We start from the raw sequence: 17,913 nt of genomic DNA, 5'->3' as shown, positions 1-17,913 counted from the left end.
AAACGTCACCAGTGACTGTATTTGATTGGTGAAACGGAGTCAAACGCCACCAGTGACTGCATTTGATTGGTGAAACGGAGTCAAACCTCACCAGTGACTGTATTTGATTGGTGAAACGGAGTCAAACGTCACCAGTGACTGCATTTGATTGGTGAAACGGAGTCAAACGTCACCAGTGACTGCATTTGATTGGTGAAACGGAGTCAAACGTCACCAGTGACTGTATTTGATTGGTGAAACGGAGTCAAACGTCACCAGTGACTGCATTTGATTGGTGAAACGGAGTCAAACGTCACCAGTGACTGTATTTGATTGGTGAAACGGAGTCAAACGTCACCAGTGACTGCATTTGATTGGTGAAACTGAGTCAAACGGAACCAGTGACTGTATTTGATTGGTGAAACGGAGTCAAACGTCACCAGTGACTGCATTTGATTGGTGAAACGCAGGCATGCGATAGATCCTACTTTGAAGGTCTGTCTGACAAACCAAAACAAAGCGTGCATTAACAGATCGATAAAAATAAGCAGCGAGTAGCGAGCTGAATGTAGATAAATGGAGCGGAGTAAAAGTAGCGTTTCTTCTCTATAAATATACTCAAGTAAAAGTAAAAGTATGTTTCATTAAAACTACTCTTAGAAGTACAATTTATCCCAAAAGTTACTCAAGTAGATGTAACGGAGTAAATGTAGCGCGTTACTACCCACCTCTGCATGTGAATATATTCTACGCAAAACAAAATGTTAAACCAATATTTGTGTTATAGCATTATTGTGTTTGTTGTAATCTAAGTGAGTGTTAAGGAAAATGAATATACAAGGCTCAGTTTATAGCCGGTACACTGGCAGTAAGCATACAGTAGCTAACTAAGCAATTTTAATAAATACAGTACAATAATCTTTGATTCACAAAATATAAGAAATAGTAATGTTGACTCTTACTGGTGAAGTTTTTCCACCGTCCGCCGATTTTTGCAAGATTACGCAGCCCAAATCCTCTGCCATCGGGCTCTTTCTGCTGCTCAGATGAGAAGACCGGTTCAAGATGGCGGCCAAATTTCCTGCACCGCAGCACTCAATGCGGCGTCTATTCATGTCGTCACTAGTGAGCGACATAAGCACTTCCTGATAAATCACATGGTCTGTTCTTAAAGGGACAACAACATGCAAACAAAATAGTTATTTAAAAAATAAATAAATTACTCTTTGTGTTTATACTTTAGTAAACATGGTGAATGAGCGCGCTCAGTGAGCAGTGAGTGTATGTGAAATGTTAAATAAAAAAATAAAAAAAGTGTGTTCAAGTTGACAGACACTTTAATTGAGGCATGTGACCTTTAAACCAGGCGGGCGGGCGCCCTCATCTCGGTTATTTCTTTCTCTCTCTTTCCCCAATTTGAAACCGAAATACAAAAAGAAAGAAAACATCTTGAACGTGAGAGATACTATTATTTACACGGGGAATCAAAAAAACAATAAAAATAAACGCTACGTGTTTTTTATTTCTTTTTCAAGAGGAAAAAAAAAAAAAGAAGTAAAATAAATAAGACTAGAAATGCTTTTTTTGTCGTCCACATTCACAGCATGACAATTCAACTCGCTATGTCGCCCTCTTGTGGCCAGAATAGACTGAGATATTAGTAGATAATTCAGTGATTATTGCCAAAAGCCTTAACCTATACATTATAATCAATACATACTCTGTATTTTGTTGTTGTTTTTTTTATATAAAAGGAGACATTTGGAAACTGCTACGTGGATGATTGTACAGCTTAAATACTTCTAGATATAGGATACTTTGAACCACCGCCTCGTTCTTCCTCATAGCTTTAACTCGTTGGCAACTTTGGAAGCAATGTTTTTGAAAGCGATGGATGAGCCGGATATCCTCTTGAAGCGCACGCCGTTGAGCGAGAGGCGGGGCAGCTTGCACACCTCCATCTCCCACTGCACCAGGTTCTCCGCTCGCCCGTCGCCGTGCACGCAGAGGAGCAGGAAGCTCTCCTGCTGCTCGTAGTCGCAGTTGTTGGCGTCGAGCACCTTGCGGATCTCCCTCATGATGTCGCAGGGCTCCATGGAGCTGGTGGTCCTCATGCTCCAGGTGAATCGGAGGGAGCGGGGCTTACCGTCCTTGTTTTCCCCTTTTTGATCCCCAGGTACATGGCGACTGCAACGACACACACAGGTCAACTTGGATAAGCGTAAAATCTGGTTTTCGTGCAGTTTTCACATTCAACCAACACAATGAAAAATGTTGTTTGGCATCCAACCCCAGTTTGCGCTACTTTAAGTACCAGTGTCATGGAAAAACAAGTTGCCCCTATATAGAAGCGACTATCGTATATATCTGATTTATAACACAAAAAAACGATTTGCAAAGTTTAACAAGCGAGTCAGTCCGTGACGTAGAGGAGGAACCACAGATCCCTTCCCCGTCAACAACAATGCAAATTACTTTGGGACAAATGATACAGCACTTTACATTTTTAAATGTAAAGTGTGGCAGTAATAAGTGCTAAACACAAAATACAAACTACCAACATAATAAATCACTTACTGTACAATGTCCGCTCTCACTTGATAGGATGTTCTTATTTTCCGTTTCGATGAAGAACTAATCATAATCCACGCGGAGGGTTAAAAGGTAAAAGTTGCTGCCTGCAGACACCGTCTTCTGCTGTCGTCTTTCTCTCCATCTCCGAGTATAAGTTGAATTCTTGAGACTTTGCACTGGTTCCCTGTTCATCTTAGAATTGATTTTAAAACATTGCTGTTTGTTTTTAAAGCTTTGCATGGACTGGCACCTCAGTATATCTCAGACCTCATCCAAATTTACACTACTGCGCGCGCTCTGAGGTCCGAGAGCCAGCTCCAGCTCGTAGTGCCCAAGACCAGACTTAAATCCAGGGGATACAGGGCCTTCTCTGTGGTCGGCCCTAAGCTCTGGAACACTCTGCCCCTCAATGTTCAAACTGCTCCCACAGTGGAGTGTTTTAAGTCTCGTCTTAAGACCCACTTTTATTCTCTGGCTTTTAACACTACGTGAGTTGTGTGGTCCTCTGTGTTTTTAAAATTTTGATTTCTATTTACTGTTTTAATTGGTTTTACCCTTTAAAATCGTTTTTAATCATAATTATTTTATATTGGTTTTATATGTATTAGAGATGCGCGGTTTGCGGACACAACCGCGGACTCCGCGGATAATCCGCGGGTCGGGCGGATGCATGACGAAAAAAATAGATTTTAAATAGATTCGGGCAGGTGGCGGTTGAACAAATTCAGAAAAAAAAATACATAGTTAAATGTTACCCACATACGAAAAACGAGCAGCACTCTTTGAAACAGGCAATTATTCATCAGGCACTGCTGCAGCTGTCACGCCAAATTTCTTCCCCCTACAAAAACCTTCCCCCGCCCCCCATTTACTTCCGGGGCTGCGTCCAATAAAATTACAAAGTTGCCGGAGGTCCTTAACCGGCACGCGACTGTCCTGTTTCGCGCCTGTACAAAAAAATAAACAATAATCGATTTCTTCAGATTCCAGCAGCTGTCAAAGACGAAGTATCCTTCCAGCGAAGTGCTATCGATCGCTGTCAATGACCACGGAAGTAAATGGGGTGGGGGGAGGTTTTTGTAGGGGGAAGAAATTTGGCGTGACAGCTGCAGCAGTGCCTGATGAATAATTGCCTGTTTCAAAGAGTGCTGCTCGTTTTTCGTATGTGGGTAACAACATTTAACTATGTATTTTTTGGCACGCATTGAATGTCTCTGCTGCATTGGATCGGTCTCCTTTCTTTAACAGGAATGCCTTGCATCGTCTATATTAGATATATAACAACGGGTGGGTGGCGGTGGTTTTGATAAAATGTTAGTTCGGGTGGATGACGACTTTTGTGATGCGGTTGCGGATTAAATAATTGCCTATCCGCGCATCTCTAATATGTATTTATTTTTTGTTTTTATTCAGTCATTGGTGGAGCTAAGGATAATATGTGAATATTGTTTTTAATATTGTTGTGCAGCACTTTGGAAACATTTTGTTGTTTAAGAGTGCTATGTAAATAAAGTGGATTGGATTGAATGTCACAGATGAACAACTTATTGATTCATGGCTAAATGTGAGAGGCCTGATTTATTATCTAGAATTCCTTTCCACCCGCTGAGACGCGATCTTAATATTAAGCCAACTACCTCTCTGTGATCAATGCGCCGCTAAAAAAATAGTTGGCCTGCGTTAGCGCTTATAATAACAATATCGCTAATACCGTATTTTTCGGACTATAAGTGGCAGTTTTTTTCATAGTTTGGCCGGGGGTGCGACTTATACTCAGGAGCGACTTATGTGTGAAATTACATTAGCGTAAAATATCACATAATATTATTTAGCTCATTCACGTAAGAGATTAGACGTATAAGATTTCATGGGATTTAGCGATTAGGAGTGACAGATTGTTTGGTAAACGTATAGCATGTTCTATATGTTATAGTTATTTCAATGACTCTTACCATAATATGTTACGTTAACATACCAGGCACGTTCTCAGTTGGTTATTTATGCCTCATATAACGTACACTTATTCAGCCTGTTGTTCACTATTCTTTATTTATTTTAAATTGCCTTTCAAATGTCTATTCTTGGTGTTGGCTTTGATCAAATAAATTTCCCCAAAAAATGCGACTTGTACTCCAGTGCGACTTATATGTTTTTTTCCTTCTTTATTCTGCATTTTCGGCCGGTGCGACTTATACTCCGAAAAATACGGTACTTGGTTAATGTTCAAGTCACGCAAGACATGCAAATGAAGTATTGTTTTGGATGTTTACTTAGAGGGCTTTGTTGGCGTTGACTCAATTGTTAGCATACTTTAAAAACAAATATTATTTAGAATACATAAAAAAAACCATGAGTTCTTGTCTTACATAAAGATTGTAAATGATTAACAAAATCCCTTCAAAAATTGGAATTGAGATAAAATTGTTACCAAGTTTTGAGCAAATAAAAGACGCGCATTTAAGTAAAGCATTTTTTTTTAAATTCCTGTATGACATCCTGACAAAATTTAATTTTTGCCCAAATATAGGGCTTTTTAAGATAAATATTTAAATAATGTAATCATTTGGCAGTACTAAATAACAGTGATAAATATGTTTAACTGTCAATAAAATAAAATTGCAAAGGAAAATAAAGTTACCACTTTAGTCTTATTTTTTGCACTGCAGAATCTTCTCAATGACTTTAGTTTGTTTGATAAGGGCTTTGTTGGCGTTGACTCAATTGTTAGCATACTTTAAAAAAAACAACGATTTAGAATGCATAAAAAAGTAAAAAAACATGAGTTCTTGTCTTACATAAAGATTGTAAATGATTAACATAAAATCCCTATCCAAATGTTCTTTATATGGTCAGTGCAGATAAATTCCCACCGTAACAATATTAACACTGAAATAATCATCTTACTCCTGATTTTATTCATATTCAATAAATATTTCTAACCTACTTACAGTTTAACAGGATAAACCTTGTTAAATGAGATAAAAGAATGTGTTAATTACTAATTTTATTATCAAGGTCAGGCTGATTACATAAATACTGATCAAATATACTGCAAAAGAATTGACTCAAAAACTGATGGAAAGTACATTTGCATATAATTACACAGTACTAAAATAAATACATTCCAACTAAAATAATCCATCCATTTTCTACCGCTTATTCCCTTCGGGGTCGCGGGGGGTGCTAAAATAATATTGAATAATAATTGTTGGACCATCAAAAATTAAGAGTTAACTCATGTGATTAAATCACAAAAAATTATCGCATTACTCATGCATACACGCAGATTAATTTGGACAGCACATTCCGCAAATGTCACTTCAAAAATGGGAATTTAGATAAAATTGTTAGCAAATTTTGAGCAAATAAAAGACGGCATTTAAGTAAAGCATTTTTTTTTTAAATTCCTGTACGACATCCTGACAAAATTACATTTTTGTCCAAATATTGGGCTCTTTAAATTAATTTAAATATGCATGCTAGTATTAACCTGTGAATAATCCAAATTCAAGTGTTATTAATCGGATTAAATAATGTAATCATTTGACAGTACTAAATAACAGTGATAAATATGTTTAACTGTCAATAAAATTAAATTGCAAAGGAAAATACAGTTTCACCACTTTAGTCTTATTTTTTGCACTGCAGAATCCTCTCTATGACTTTAGTTTGTTTGATAATGTCATTACTGCCACAAGTGGTGGGAAAAGTGTATTACAACTGAGTACTGCAGCGGCCCAGACCATCCACAGCTGAGAAACAGATATTTTTTGGCGGCCCAGCAATGGTTGAGAGAGACAACGAAACACGAGTCCGCATATAAAGTCACCTTGTTTTTCCACTTGTACTGGTACTTTAAAACCTTCATGATGCATTCGGGTCACAGAGCTGAGCTTCTTCATTCAACAACAATCTTTGACAAAAAGGGGATTTTGTCATTCCCAACTGTCACACAAGTGTAAGGGAGCACCTCGCAAGGCTTCACCTCCCGTGTTGACATGTTACGCTGCGGGGGGAGGAGTCAACGAGCTGATTGGACAAAAAACATCAGCGCTCAAACTCGTCTCTGTGACCGCGCTGGAGCGGAACTGAGGCTGGACGCGGTCCATGCAGCAGCAGGCTTGAGAGGGGGAGCAGGGGTTGCTTTCAAGGCCGACATGCAAAAAAAAAAAGAACAAGCAAGACGAGCGCCCAGCGACGGCGTGCAGTCCGAGACAGACAAGCCAACACTGGAGGGACCACAATCCTGACCACGCATTCAACAACGCCCTGTCAATACAAAGCGGAGGAGGGAAGGGGGCGGGGCTGAAGGCGGGACTTTTGTCGGGCACGCTCACCTTGAGCCCGCAAGTCTCCCGTTTCTCTCAAACTCGGTGGAGACTCTGAGGCGCGCGGGGAGACCGAGAAGGAAGACAAAGAGAGTAAGAGGACGCCATCACAAGTGGACCCCCGGTGAAGGACAACACAGATATATGCGGACACAAACAATCTGGGAGCGCGGCTCGCCGTGTCACATGACGCCCCGACCACGACCTCATTTTGCTTTACTCTAACTCCTGGGACCTCCTGGCCCCACTATGGACTGGACTCTCACATTGTTAACCGTACCCACTCGGCATCCATTGCACCGGTCACCCAGGAGGGGGTCCCCACATCTGCGGTCCTTCCCAAGGTTTCTCCTTGTTCCCATCGTGTTGAGTTCTTCCTTACCCTGATGTGGGATCTGAGCAAAGGATATCTTTGTGGCTTGTGCAGCCCTTTGAGACACTTGTGATTATTTAGATAAGGCAACTTTGATGGGTTGATTGACCTGCAGACTCTCCGGAGGGTACTGGACCTACTCTAGATGACATATCCCAGCATGCAACGCAGCATGAAGGGGGGGAGGAGGGGGAGTAAAGGCGGGGAACAGAAGTGGACAGCCAGTCCACAGTTAAAAGAATCTAGGAGTTCTTTCTATGGTCTACATGGTGAAGAGATGGAGAGACAGGAAGTGAGAGAGACTGAGGACCATGATGGAGGACAGGACGTGACGTCTGCAACCGAAGCAAAAACATGGCAGGAGGAGGAGGAGGAGGAGGAGGAGGATGGTGATGAGGAAGAGGAGGAAGGACAGAAGCCGGAGGCCAGAGAGGACTTACTAAGGCTCTTTCCTCCCCGGGCGGAAGGGACGGCCGGCCCACTTTTAGCCGTCTGCCGCTTGGCCGGGTCAATAGTGACCCTGGCGGAGAGGGAGAGCAGCGAGAGGTCAGAGGTTAAAGGGCACACAGGGGACAAAAGTGAGAGGGGGGAGGGGGGGATGAGGAGGACGTCCTGGGAGGAGGTAAAGTAGTTAAGCAGCAGGATGTGATGGAGAAAAGTGGAAGATTATTCAACAGGCATCAACATTCATGGAGCGTGGCGCTCAGCAAGTCACATGACCCGTGTGGTGCCGCTTCCTTTTAAAATCATGGCACATATAACCTTGTGTGTTATTATTACAGTACAACCATGAGACCACATAAACATTTCCATTACAACAATTCACCCACAAAGATTTGTCATTAATGACTAGTTTGTCATGTTTACACTTTGGTCAGGGATATTCCACTAAGATGTTTTGAGGGCCACATTTCCAAGAAGCTAAGGAGCTTCTCCCTTCACTATTAACCTTATTTTGTATATTCCGGAGAACCAGCGTCCTCTACAGTAGACATTAGATTTTGGTCTATTTGATTAGTCAGAGTATCTGTTTTGAAGGAATCGAGTCAAAGATCTTCTCTGTGACAGCACTCTAGTGTTTTTAAGATTCTGCTGCAAAACATGTGAGTCTTGCACAAGGTTTTTCAACTGAACTCACCGGCACTTCAGTTGAAAAGCACAAAAAATGAAAAAGAGAGGACCTAAAATGGAACCTTGAGTAACACCACTAGTATAACTAAAAACATTGATTAAAAAGAGAGGACCTAAAATGGAACCTTGAGTAACACTACTCGTATAACTAAAGACATTGATTAAAAAGAGAGGACCTAAAATGGAACCTTGAGTAACACTACTCGTATAACTAAAGACGTTGATTAAAAAGAGAGGACCTAAAATGGAACCTTGAGTAACACCACTAGTATAACTAAAGACGTTGATAAAAACGAGAGGACCTAAAATGGAAACTTGAGGAACACTACTAGTATAACTAAAGACGTTGATTAAAAAGAGATGACCTAAAAATGGAACCTTGAGGAACACCACTAGTATAACTAAAGACGATGATTAAAAAGAGAGGACTTAAAATGGAACCTTGAGGAACACTACTAGTATAACTAAAGACGATGATTGAAAAGAGAGGACCTAAAATGGAACCTTGAGTAACACTACTAGTATAACTAAAGACGTTGATAAAAAGGAGAGGACCTAAAATGGAAACTTGAGGAACACTACTAGTATAACTAAAGACATTGATTAAAAAGAAAGGACCTAAAAATGGAACCTTGAGTAACACTACTAGTATAACTAAAGAAATTGATAAAAAAAAGAGAGGACCTAAAATGGAACCTTGAGGAACACTACTCGTATAACTAAAGACGTTGATAAAAACGAGAGGACCTAAAATGGAACCTTGAGGAACACTACCAGTATAACTAAAGACGTTGATTAAAAAGAGATGACTTAAAATGGAACCTTGAGGACCACCACTAGTATAACTAGAGAAGTTGATCAAAAAAAAGAGAGGACCTAAAATGGAACCTTGAGTAACACTACTCGTATAACTAAAGATGATGATTAAAAAGAGAGGACCTAAAATGGAACCTTGAGTAACACTACTAGTATAACTAAAGACGTTGATAAAAACGAGAGGACCTAAAATGGAACCTTGAGGAACACTACTAGTATAAGTAAAGACGTTGATTAAAAAGAGATGACTTAAAATGGAACCTTGAGGACCACCACTAGTATAACTAGAGAAGTTGATCAAAAAAAACGAGGACCTAAAATGGAACCTTGAGGAACACTACTAGTATAACTAAAGACATTGATTAAAAAGAGATGACCTAAAATGGAACCTTGAGGAACACCACTAGTATAACTAAAGACGTTGATTAAAAAGAGAGGACTTAAAATGGAACCTTGAGGAACACTACTCGTATAACTAAAGATGATGATTAAAAAGAGAGGACCTAAAATGGAACCTTGAGTAACACTACTAGTATAACTAAAGATGATGATTAAAAAGAGAGGACCTAAAATGGAACCTTGAGTAACACTACTAGTATAACTAAAGACATTGATTAAAACGAGAGGACCTAAAATGGAAACTTGAGGAACACTACTAGCATAACTAAAGACATTGATTAAAAAGAGAGGACCTAAAAATGGAACCTTGAGTAACACTACTAGTATAACTAAAGAAATTGATAAAAAAAAAGAGAGGACCTAAAATGGAAACTTGAGGAACACTACTAGTATAACTAAAGACGTTGATAAAAACGAGAGGACCTAAAATGGAACCTTGAGGAACACTACTAGTACAACTAAAGATGTTGATTAAAAAGAGATGACTTAAAATGGAACCTTGAGGACCACCACTAGTATAACTAGAGAAGTTGATCAAAAAAAAAGAGAGGACCTAAAATGGAACCTTGAAGACCACCACTAGTAGTATAACTAGAGAAGTTGATAAAAAGAGAGGACCTAAAATGGAACCTTGAGGACCACCACTAGTATAACTGGAGAAGTTGATAACAAAACAAGGAGGACCTAAAAATGGAACCTTGATAAAGACCACAAGTATAACTAAAGAAGTTGATAAAAAGAGAGGACCTAAAATGGAACCTTGAGGAACACCATGAGTATAAATAGAAGATTATAAAAAAGAGAGGACCTAAAATGGAACCTTAAGGACCCCCACTAGTATAACTAAATACGTTGATGGAAAAGAGAGGACCTAAAATGGAACCTTAAGGACCCCCACTAGTATAACTAAATACGTTGATGGAAAAGAGAGGACCTAAAATGGAACCTTAAGGACCACCACTAGTATAACTAAAGAAGTTGATTAAAAAGATAGGACCTAAAATGGAACCTTAAGGACCACCACTAGTATAACTAAAGAAGTTGATTAAAAAGATAGGACCTAAAATGGAACCTTGAGGATGAAATATTAAGTGCAATAAAAATAAAAACTATTATCATTACGTAACTAATAAATTGGGCCTCAGTGTTTGCTAGCAAGGTTAAAATGTCAATGCAATGATCGGCCAACGTGTTCACAGAGGTTCAAGTTCTTCTACACAACAGGAGCACCCTCCTGGTTTTAAGGTTACGTTTTTTAACTGATCGGGGGCCGTTATGGTGTCATTCCCAGGTTAGATATGGCCCCCATGCCGCCAGTTGAACAGCCCTGCTTTAGGCAAATTATTGCAGCTCAATAACCATATCACAAAACCATACATCTGTTTACACAACATTTGGATTTAGTTGTCATTGTTATTTACTTTGTGTAATGAAGTAAAACCATTTGCTTTATTTTGTTACAATAGAATTTACTAAAAAAGGTTAAAAAAATTAGTTAAAATCAAGTCGCAGGGTCGACGTCAAACTCAATCGTGTAAAGCAGAACATAAGCAATAATAAAAATAATTTAAAAAATAAAACATTATATATATATATATACACACACATATATATATATATATATATATATATATATATATATATATATATATATATATATATATATATATATATATATATACATATATATATATACACACACATATATATATATATACACACACACACACACACACACACACACACACACACACACACACACACACACACACACACACACACACACCATACTTTACAGACCATAGGGTGCAACGGATTACATAAGCAATAATAAAAAAAAAAAAAAATAAATAAATATATATATATATACACACACACACACACACGCACACACACACACACACACACACACCATACTTTACAGACCATAGGGCGCAACGGATTACATAAGCAATAATAAAAAAATACAAACAAATAAATAAATAAATATATATATATTTATTTATTATTATTTATTTATATATAAATAAATAAATTATATATATATATATATATATATATATATATATATATATATATATATATATATATATATATATATATATATATATATATATATATATATTTATTTAAATTTTTTTATTATTGCTTATGTAATCCGTTGCGCCCTATGGTCTGTAAAGTATGGTGTGTGTGTATATATATATATATATATATATATGCACACACACACACGCACACGCACACACACACACACACACACACACACACACACACACACACACACACACACACACACACACACACACGCACACACACACACACACACACACACACACACACACACCATACTTTACGGACCATAAGGCGCAACGGATTATAAGGCGCACTGCTGATGAGTGGGTCTATTCAGATATATTTTCATAGAAAAGGCGCACCACATTATACATATTACACATATTATATTCTTGTGGTCTACATAACATAACATAACAACTGGCTAAACCCAGCTTTCTTGACAAATTGTACCACGTTAGGAGGTTCCTAGAGGGGGTCCTAAAAGGTGTCAGGCTGTGTTCAGTGTGTTGCAATGAACCTTTCACACAACAATGCCTCGGTGTGCATTGTTTACACAACGTGCGTTACGCTACTTAATATGTCCGTGTGGAAACTCGTTCTGTACACCTCCGAACCGAACCGGAACCCCGTACCGAAACGGTTCAATATAAATACACGTACCGTTACACCCCTACTATTAAAGTAAAGTATCAATAACCACAAATAAAGATAGAATACTATTAACTGCAACATGTAAGTGTAAAAAAAACAACCAAAAAACACATTATGATTTGTACATTTTCAGAATAGGCTTGGTGTATTTTTAAACAAAGAAAACAATCTGACGTCTTTATTTTGAAGTCATCATGCCATAATTCTACCCGTCCGGCCCACTTGGGAACCGATTTTCCTCCATGTGGCCCTTTGAGCTAAAATGAGTTTGACACCCCATGAATTCTACCATCAATTGATTAACGTGGACCCCACGTTATTCAACTTATTCGGGTGTTACCATTTAGTGGTCAATTGTACGGAATATGTACTGTACTGTGCAATCTACTAATAAAAGTTTCAATTAATCAATCAAAAAACCCCTGCATGAATACAACTAACAAACAAACCTTGAGGACCGACCGCAGGAAACACGATAACACAACCTGTAACCATGGCAACACACAGCTCTACACCTTGCCAGGGCGACAGGTAAAGAAATGTTTGTAATGGCGGGACATGTTGCAAGATCAAAGTTATGAGGGCGCCGAATCACACGTTAAAAGGGACGTTAAATAAAAAGAAACAAAGCGTGGCCCCTCCCCCCATGCACGAGCACGTGATTAGTGTCAAGCTGTTTGCTGATTGTGCGCAACGACTCACAATCGGACCCCACGCTGGCACACACACACAAACACACATTAAAGTTGTGCCACAATGAAGCGCACGACAACTTTGTTTGCCGTCTCACAGAGATATTTACAGTACACAAAGATCAACATGGCTGACCCTACAAATGTGTACAAGTGTACACGAAAGTCTCTGTGAGACGGCAAATAAGCAAACTTGACACATTTTTGGATTTCTGTGAGAAAAAACCCCAAAAACCACTGTGGTGCACGTGTGAGTATGCAAGGAGGTGGTGTAGCAGCTTGGCGGCGTGTTAGTGGCGTGCCAGCAGAGCGACAGGCAGTACAGTCCTACCTTTTGGTAAACCTGAACGACATGTTTCTACAACAGAACAAGACAGAGACACAAGTGAAAAATGGAGGGGGAAGTGACGGAGGAAGGACGAGGACAACCTGCATGAGCGTACACACGACGGGGGCGATTGGAAATGGTCAACAGCAGGGGTCCACAAACTTTTTGACTCGGGGGCCGCATTGGGTTAAAAAAATTTGGCCGGGGGCCGGGCTGTGTATATGTATATATATATATATATATATACATAGTCTTTATAATCCGTTTTGTCATTTAACATCAATTAACATTGATGTTCATCAACATTTAACATTGTCACTTTATCGATGGGAAAATTCAAGCGGTAGAAAATGGATTAGAAAGGAAAGATTAAAAAATACATATATATAAATTTAAGAAAATTAATTAAAAACATTTTTTACTTGGGACTTCCCGTGGGCCGGATTTTGGAGGCTGGGGGGCCGGATCCGGCCCGCGGGCCGTAGTTTGGGGACCCCTGGTCAAAAAAAGGCTTGAGGAGGACCGCTGACCAGGCTGCTGCTGCTTCTGAAGACAGGAAGTCTCTTTTCTTTGTAACATTGGGATGCTGCTGAACTTGAGCTTCCGCTGAGGAACCGACGCACGTCGCTTGATGCTTCATCAGCACACACGTGGAGAACCAAGATGGCCGCGACAACACAGTGGAACCTCTCAAGTATGGAGAGAAATGTGTCTTTTTGCGCACTCAAATTATTTGCCAACAAAAATAATGGATTTTAAATGTAAAAAAATGTGCAATCCAAACTTTTTCTTTTTAACCGAAGTACTCGTTTTGTTTTCATATAAAAAATAGTCGTTTTGTTTGCATTTTTTCTGCAACGCTTTTTTGTTGTTGTTGCAAATCCTTGTTTTGGTCACAATTCAACCTTGTGAGTGGGGCCTCCTCGGAACAATATGTCAGAAGCAAGTATTGGCCTGACCACTGATTACTTCCGCCCTTACGAGATAGGAGCCTGTGTAATAAAGCTGGATTTATGTTTCCAGGATACATCCGTGGGATTTCAGTCAGGATGTACAGGATCAGAATCTGGTTAAGTCTTTTGCAAGATACACCTCCAAGGTAATGTATTAGCTACCGGGGTACTGGGAAACAAGATTAGGAGTCAATAATAGCCCCGCCCAGTGTCTTTAGCTATGTTAACGTGTGCATAATTTTTCCAAACGGATCCAAACCTTGGTTGATCGGAATTCCAAATACAATTATTCCGATAATAATGTGTGTACATGTCATGATCGATCAATTCGCACCAGGACCACCAGAATGTCTCACAGTCTGTACCCCAGGCTGTGAGACTGCTAAATGAACAGCCTGCCTCTTTGCTGCCCCGGACCATCTTATTACCTCACTCTTCACTACCTCAATAATTGTGCGCTGGACATTGCATTGCTGCAACATCAACGTAACACCCATCAGACATCTGACTGTTCCCACGCCCCTCTATTCGCAATCTTCTTGACAATGCTAAACTGTAAACTGGGGTCAACCTGCACATCAATGCAGTTTCTATGCCACTAGACAAAGCTCAAACAAAATCTCGTTGACATGTATGACTTAAGTGTTATTATGACAATGACAATAAAGGAATTGATTGATTGATGGGCCAAGCATTTAATCAGAATCAATCATTAGGAAATGGTAAGAGAAAAAGACTACTTCCGCTTGAGTTGTAAACAAGACACTTTGCATGTTGTTAATAGATGAAAAAAAACTATTAAAACTTCCATTTTTGAAATAATTATTACTAAGGTTGGGAGAGATAAACCCATGCAACCGGACATTCGGTTTAACAAGTGAGCGATTCGGCCTTGTCGGTAGCAGCCACTACAATCGATAAAAATCAGCAATGTGTTTTTAGGTCATTCGCGCGAGATTAGCAATATGTTGACAGTTTCTTTTTAAAACAACACGAGCGCCAGAAATGTCCGCAGCATGATTCATGCGCATGCTCTGTTAGCTCTGTTTTACCATTAATTGATTAACGTTACCATTTAGTGGTCAATTGTACAAAATATGTACTGTTGGCCCTAGTGTGGGAATGTGAGTGTGAATGTTGTCTGTCTATCTGTGTTGGCCCTGCGATGAGGTGGCGACTTGTCCAGGGTGTACCCCGCCTTCTGCCCGATTGTAGCTGAGATAGGCTCCAGCGCCCCCCGCAACCCCGAAGGGAATAAGCGGTAGAAAATGGATGGATGGATGTACTGTACTGTGCAATCTACTAATAAACGTCTCAATCAATCAATCAATCAATCAAAGCTTACTGCACTGAAGACGAGAAAGGATGTAAAGCAGCGCCGTCCACTGATGCTTCTTTGCTAGCGGCTAACGTCCCTTCACAGTGCAAAGATGCCTTTAAATCATGGCAGCAAATAAACTATGTGTCCTACAACAGTGGTTCTCAAATGGGGGTACGCGTACCCCTGGGGGTACTTGAAGGTATGCCAAGGGGTATGTGAGATTTTTTTTAAATATTCTAAAAATAGCAACAATTCAAAAATCCTTTATAAATATATTTATTGAATAATACTTTAACAAAATATGAATGTAAGTTCATAAACTGAACATCAAATCAAGTAGGCTATTCCATTCTTACCATAAACCCAGAGTTTCCCCCATGCCATGATGACCCTCACTAAAATGTCTGTCAAAAAGAACTGTGAAAAGAAATGCAACACTGCAATATTCAGTGTCGACAGCTAGATTTTTTGTGGACATGTTCCATAAATATTGATGTTAAAGATTTATTTTTTTGTGAAGAAATGTTTAGAATTAAGTTCATGAATCCAGATGGATCTCTATTACAATCCCCAAAGAGGGCACTTTAAGTTGATGATTACTTCTATGTGTAGAAATCTTTATTTATAATTGAATCACTTGTTTATTTTTCAACAAGTTTTTAGTTTTTTGTATATCTTTTTTTCCAAATAGTTCAAGAAAGACCACAACAAATGAGCAATATTTTGCACTGTTATACAATTTAATAAATCAGAAACTGATGACATAGTGCTGTATTTTACTTCTTTATCTCTTTTTTTTCAACCAAAAATGCTTTGCTCTGATTAGGGGGTACTTGAATTAAAAAAAATTTCACAGGGGGTACATCACTGAAAAAAGGTTGAGAACCACCGTCCTACAAGAACAGATAAACATCACAAATGGTAGGATACAATAAGCCGCGCCAACTCCAGTTCACAGCGGTGGCCGATTGCAACGATACCAAGGATTATATGCTCAATACTACAGTGATTACATCAATATGCCAAAATCTTTGTTTTTTTTTAATAAACTTAGGAAATAAGTAGGGATGTCCGATAATGGCTTTTTGCCGATATCCGATATTGTCCAACTCTTTAATTACCGATACCGATATCAACCGATACCGATATCAACCGATATATGCAGTCGTGGAATTAACACATTATTATGCCTAATTTGGACAACCATGTATGGTGAAGATAAGGTACTTTTAAAAAAAATAAAATAAAATAAGATAACTAAATTAAAAACATTTTCTTGAATAAAAAAGAAAGTAAAACAATATAAAAACAGTTACATAGAAACTAGTAATTAATGAAAATGAGTAAAATTAACTGTTAAAGGTTAGTACTATTAGTGGACCAGCAGCACGCGCAATCATGTGTGCTTACAGACTGTATCCCTTGCAGACTGTATTGATATATATTGATATATAATGTAGGAACCAGAATATTGATAACAGAAAGAAATGGGGGGAGGGAGGTTTTTTGGGTTGGTGCACTAATTGTAAGTGTATCTTGTGTTTTTATGTTGATTTAAAAAAACAAAAACAAACAAAAAAACAACAACAAAAAAACGATACAGATAATAAAAAAAACGATACCGATACTTTCCGATATTACATTTTAACGCATTTATCGGCCAATAATATCGGCAGGCCGATATTATCGGACATCCCTAGAAATAAGTCTTTGGACACTGGAGTGCTTAAAACTTGATTTACATCAAAGCCAAGTGTAGAACGTCATTTAAATATTTCATTGATATCCTGTGTTTTTGTCTGATTATAAATTGTGATCAAAAATGTTATCATTTAATAAATATTTTAAGTATCAGTATTGGTACAACCAACACCGCCCTATTGGATCCATACCCAAAAGTGTAGTGTCACCCACAACTAATGTATTAAAGAAAAAGTGTATTACATTTTACCAGAAGTGTACATAGAGCCATGTTGTAACGGAAAATAACTATTAACAGTAAATTCTTAAATTATATTTTTGAGCGAATAAAAAGACAGGAAATGACAACATTACTGCATATGTCAGCAGCCAAATTGGGAGCCTTTGTAACCCGTTCTAAAATGGTAGTGTTATCATTATTTATACACCACAGAAAATATCGTTTGAAATACAGATTTTAGGCCCTATTGCCCTTCCCTGGCTGGGGCGGTTCTTCAGGAAATTGTAGTATGGGGGCCTAGAATTTGTTGCAATGGGACTGTTCAGTTTGTCTTGAAATACGTTTGAAGTACTCATCGGAATAGTCTT

General features: G+C 38.7%; 1 protein-coding gene across 13 annotated transcripts in view; it reads right to left on the bottom strand.

The window, feature by feature from the left end:
* Nucleotides 1–1,183: 1,183 nt before the first annotated feature.
* The window catches only part of mark3a (MAP/microtubule affinity-regulating kinase 3a), a 107,709-nt gene continuing 90,979 nt past the window's right edge, over nucleotides 1,184–17,913 (bottom strand). For 2 of the 13 annotated variants that reach the window (XM_062034408.1, XM_062034414.1), the window contains exons 17-19: nucleotides 7,695–7,774; nucleotides 6,891–6,935; nucleotides 1,949–2,166 (exon numbers count right to left, since the gene is read on the bottom strand). In XM_062034408.1, coding sequence (XP_061890392.1) covers nucleotides 2,090–2,166; nucleotides 6,891–6,935; nucleotides 7,695–7,774 — 202 coding nt within the window. In that variant the 3' untranslated portion in view covers nucleotides 1,949–2,089. Of the gene's footprint in view, nucleotides 2,167–6,890; nucleotides 6,936–7,694; nucleotides 7,775–13,353; nucleotides 13,381–17,913 lie in introns of all 13 variants that reach the window. The other 11 variants (XM_062034402.1, XM_062034403.1, XM_062034409.1 and 8 more) reach the window with 9 other exon arrangements.

This window comes from Entelurus aequoreus, linkage group LG23, assembly GCF_033978785.1.
Source record: "Entelurus aequoreus isolate RoL-2023_Sb linkage group LG23, RoL_Eaeq_v1.1, whole genome shotgun sequence".
Lineage (NCBI taxonomy): Eukaryota > Metazoa > Chordata > Actinopteri > Syngnathiformes > Syngnathidae > Entelurus > Entelurus aequoreus.
Note: the sequence above shows the minus strand (reverse complement) of the source record. Positions and strands in the feature narration are given on the sequence as shown.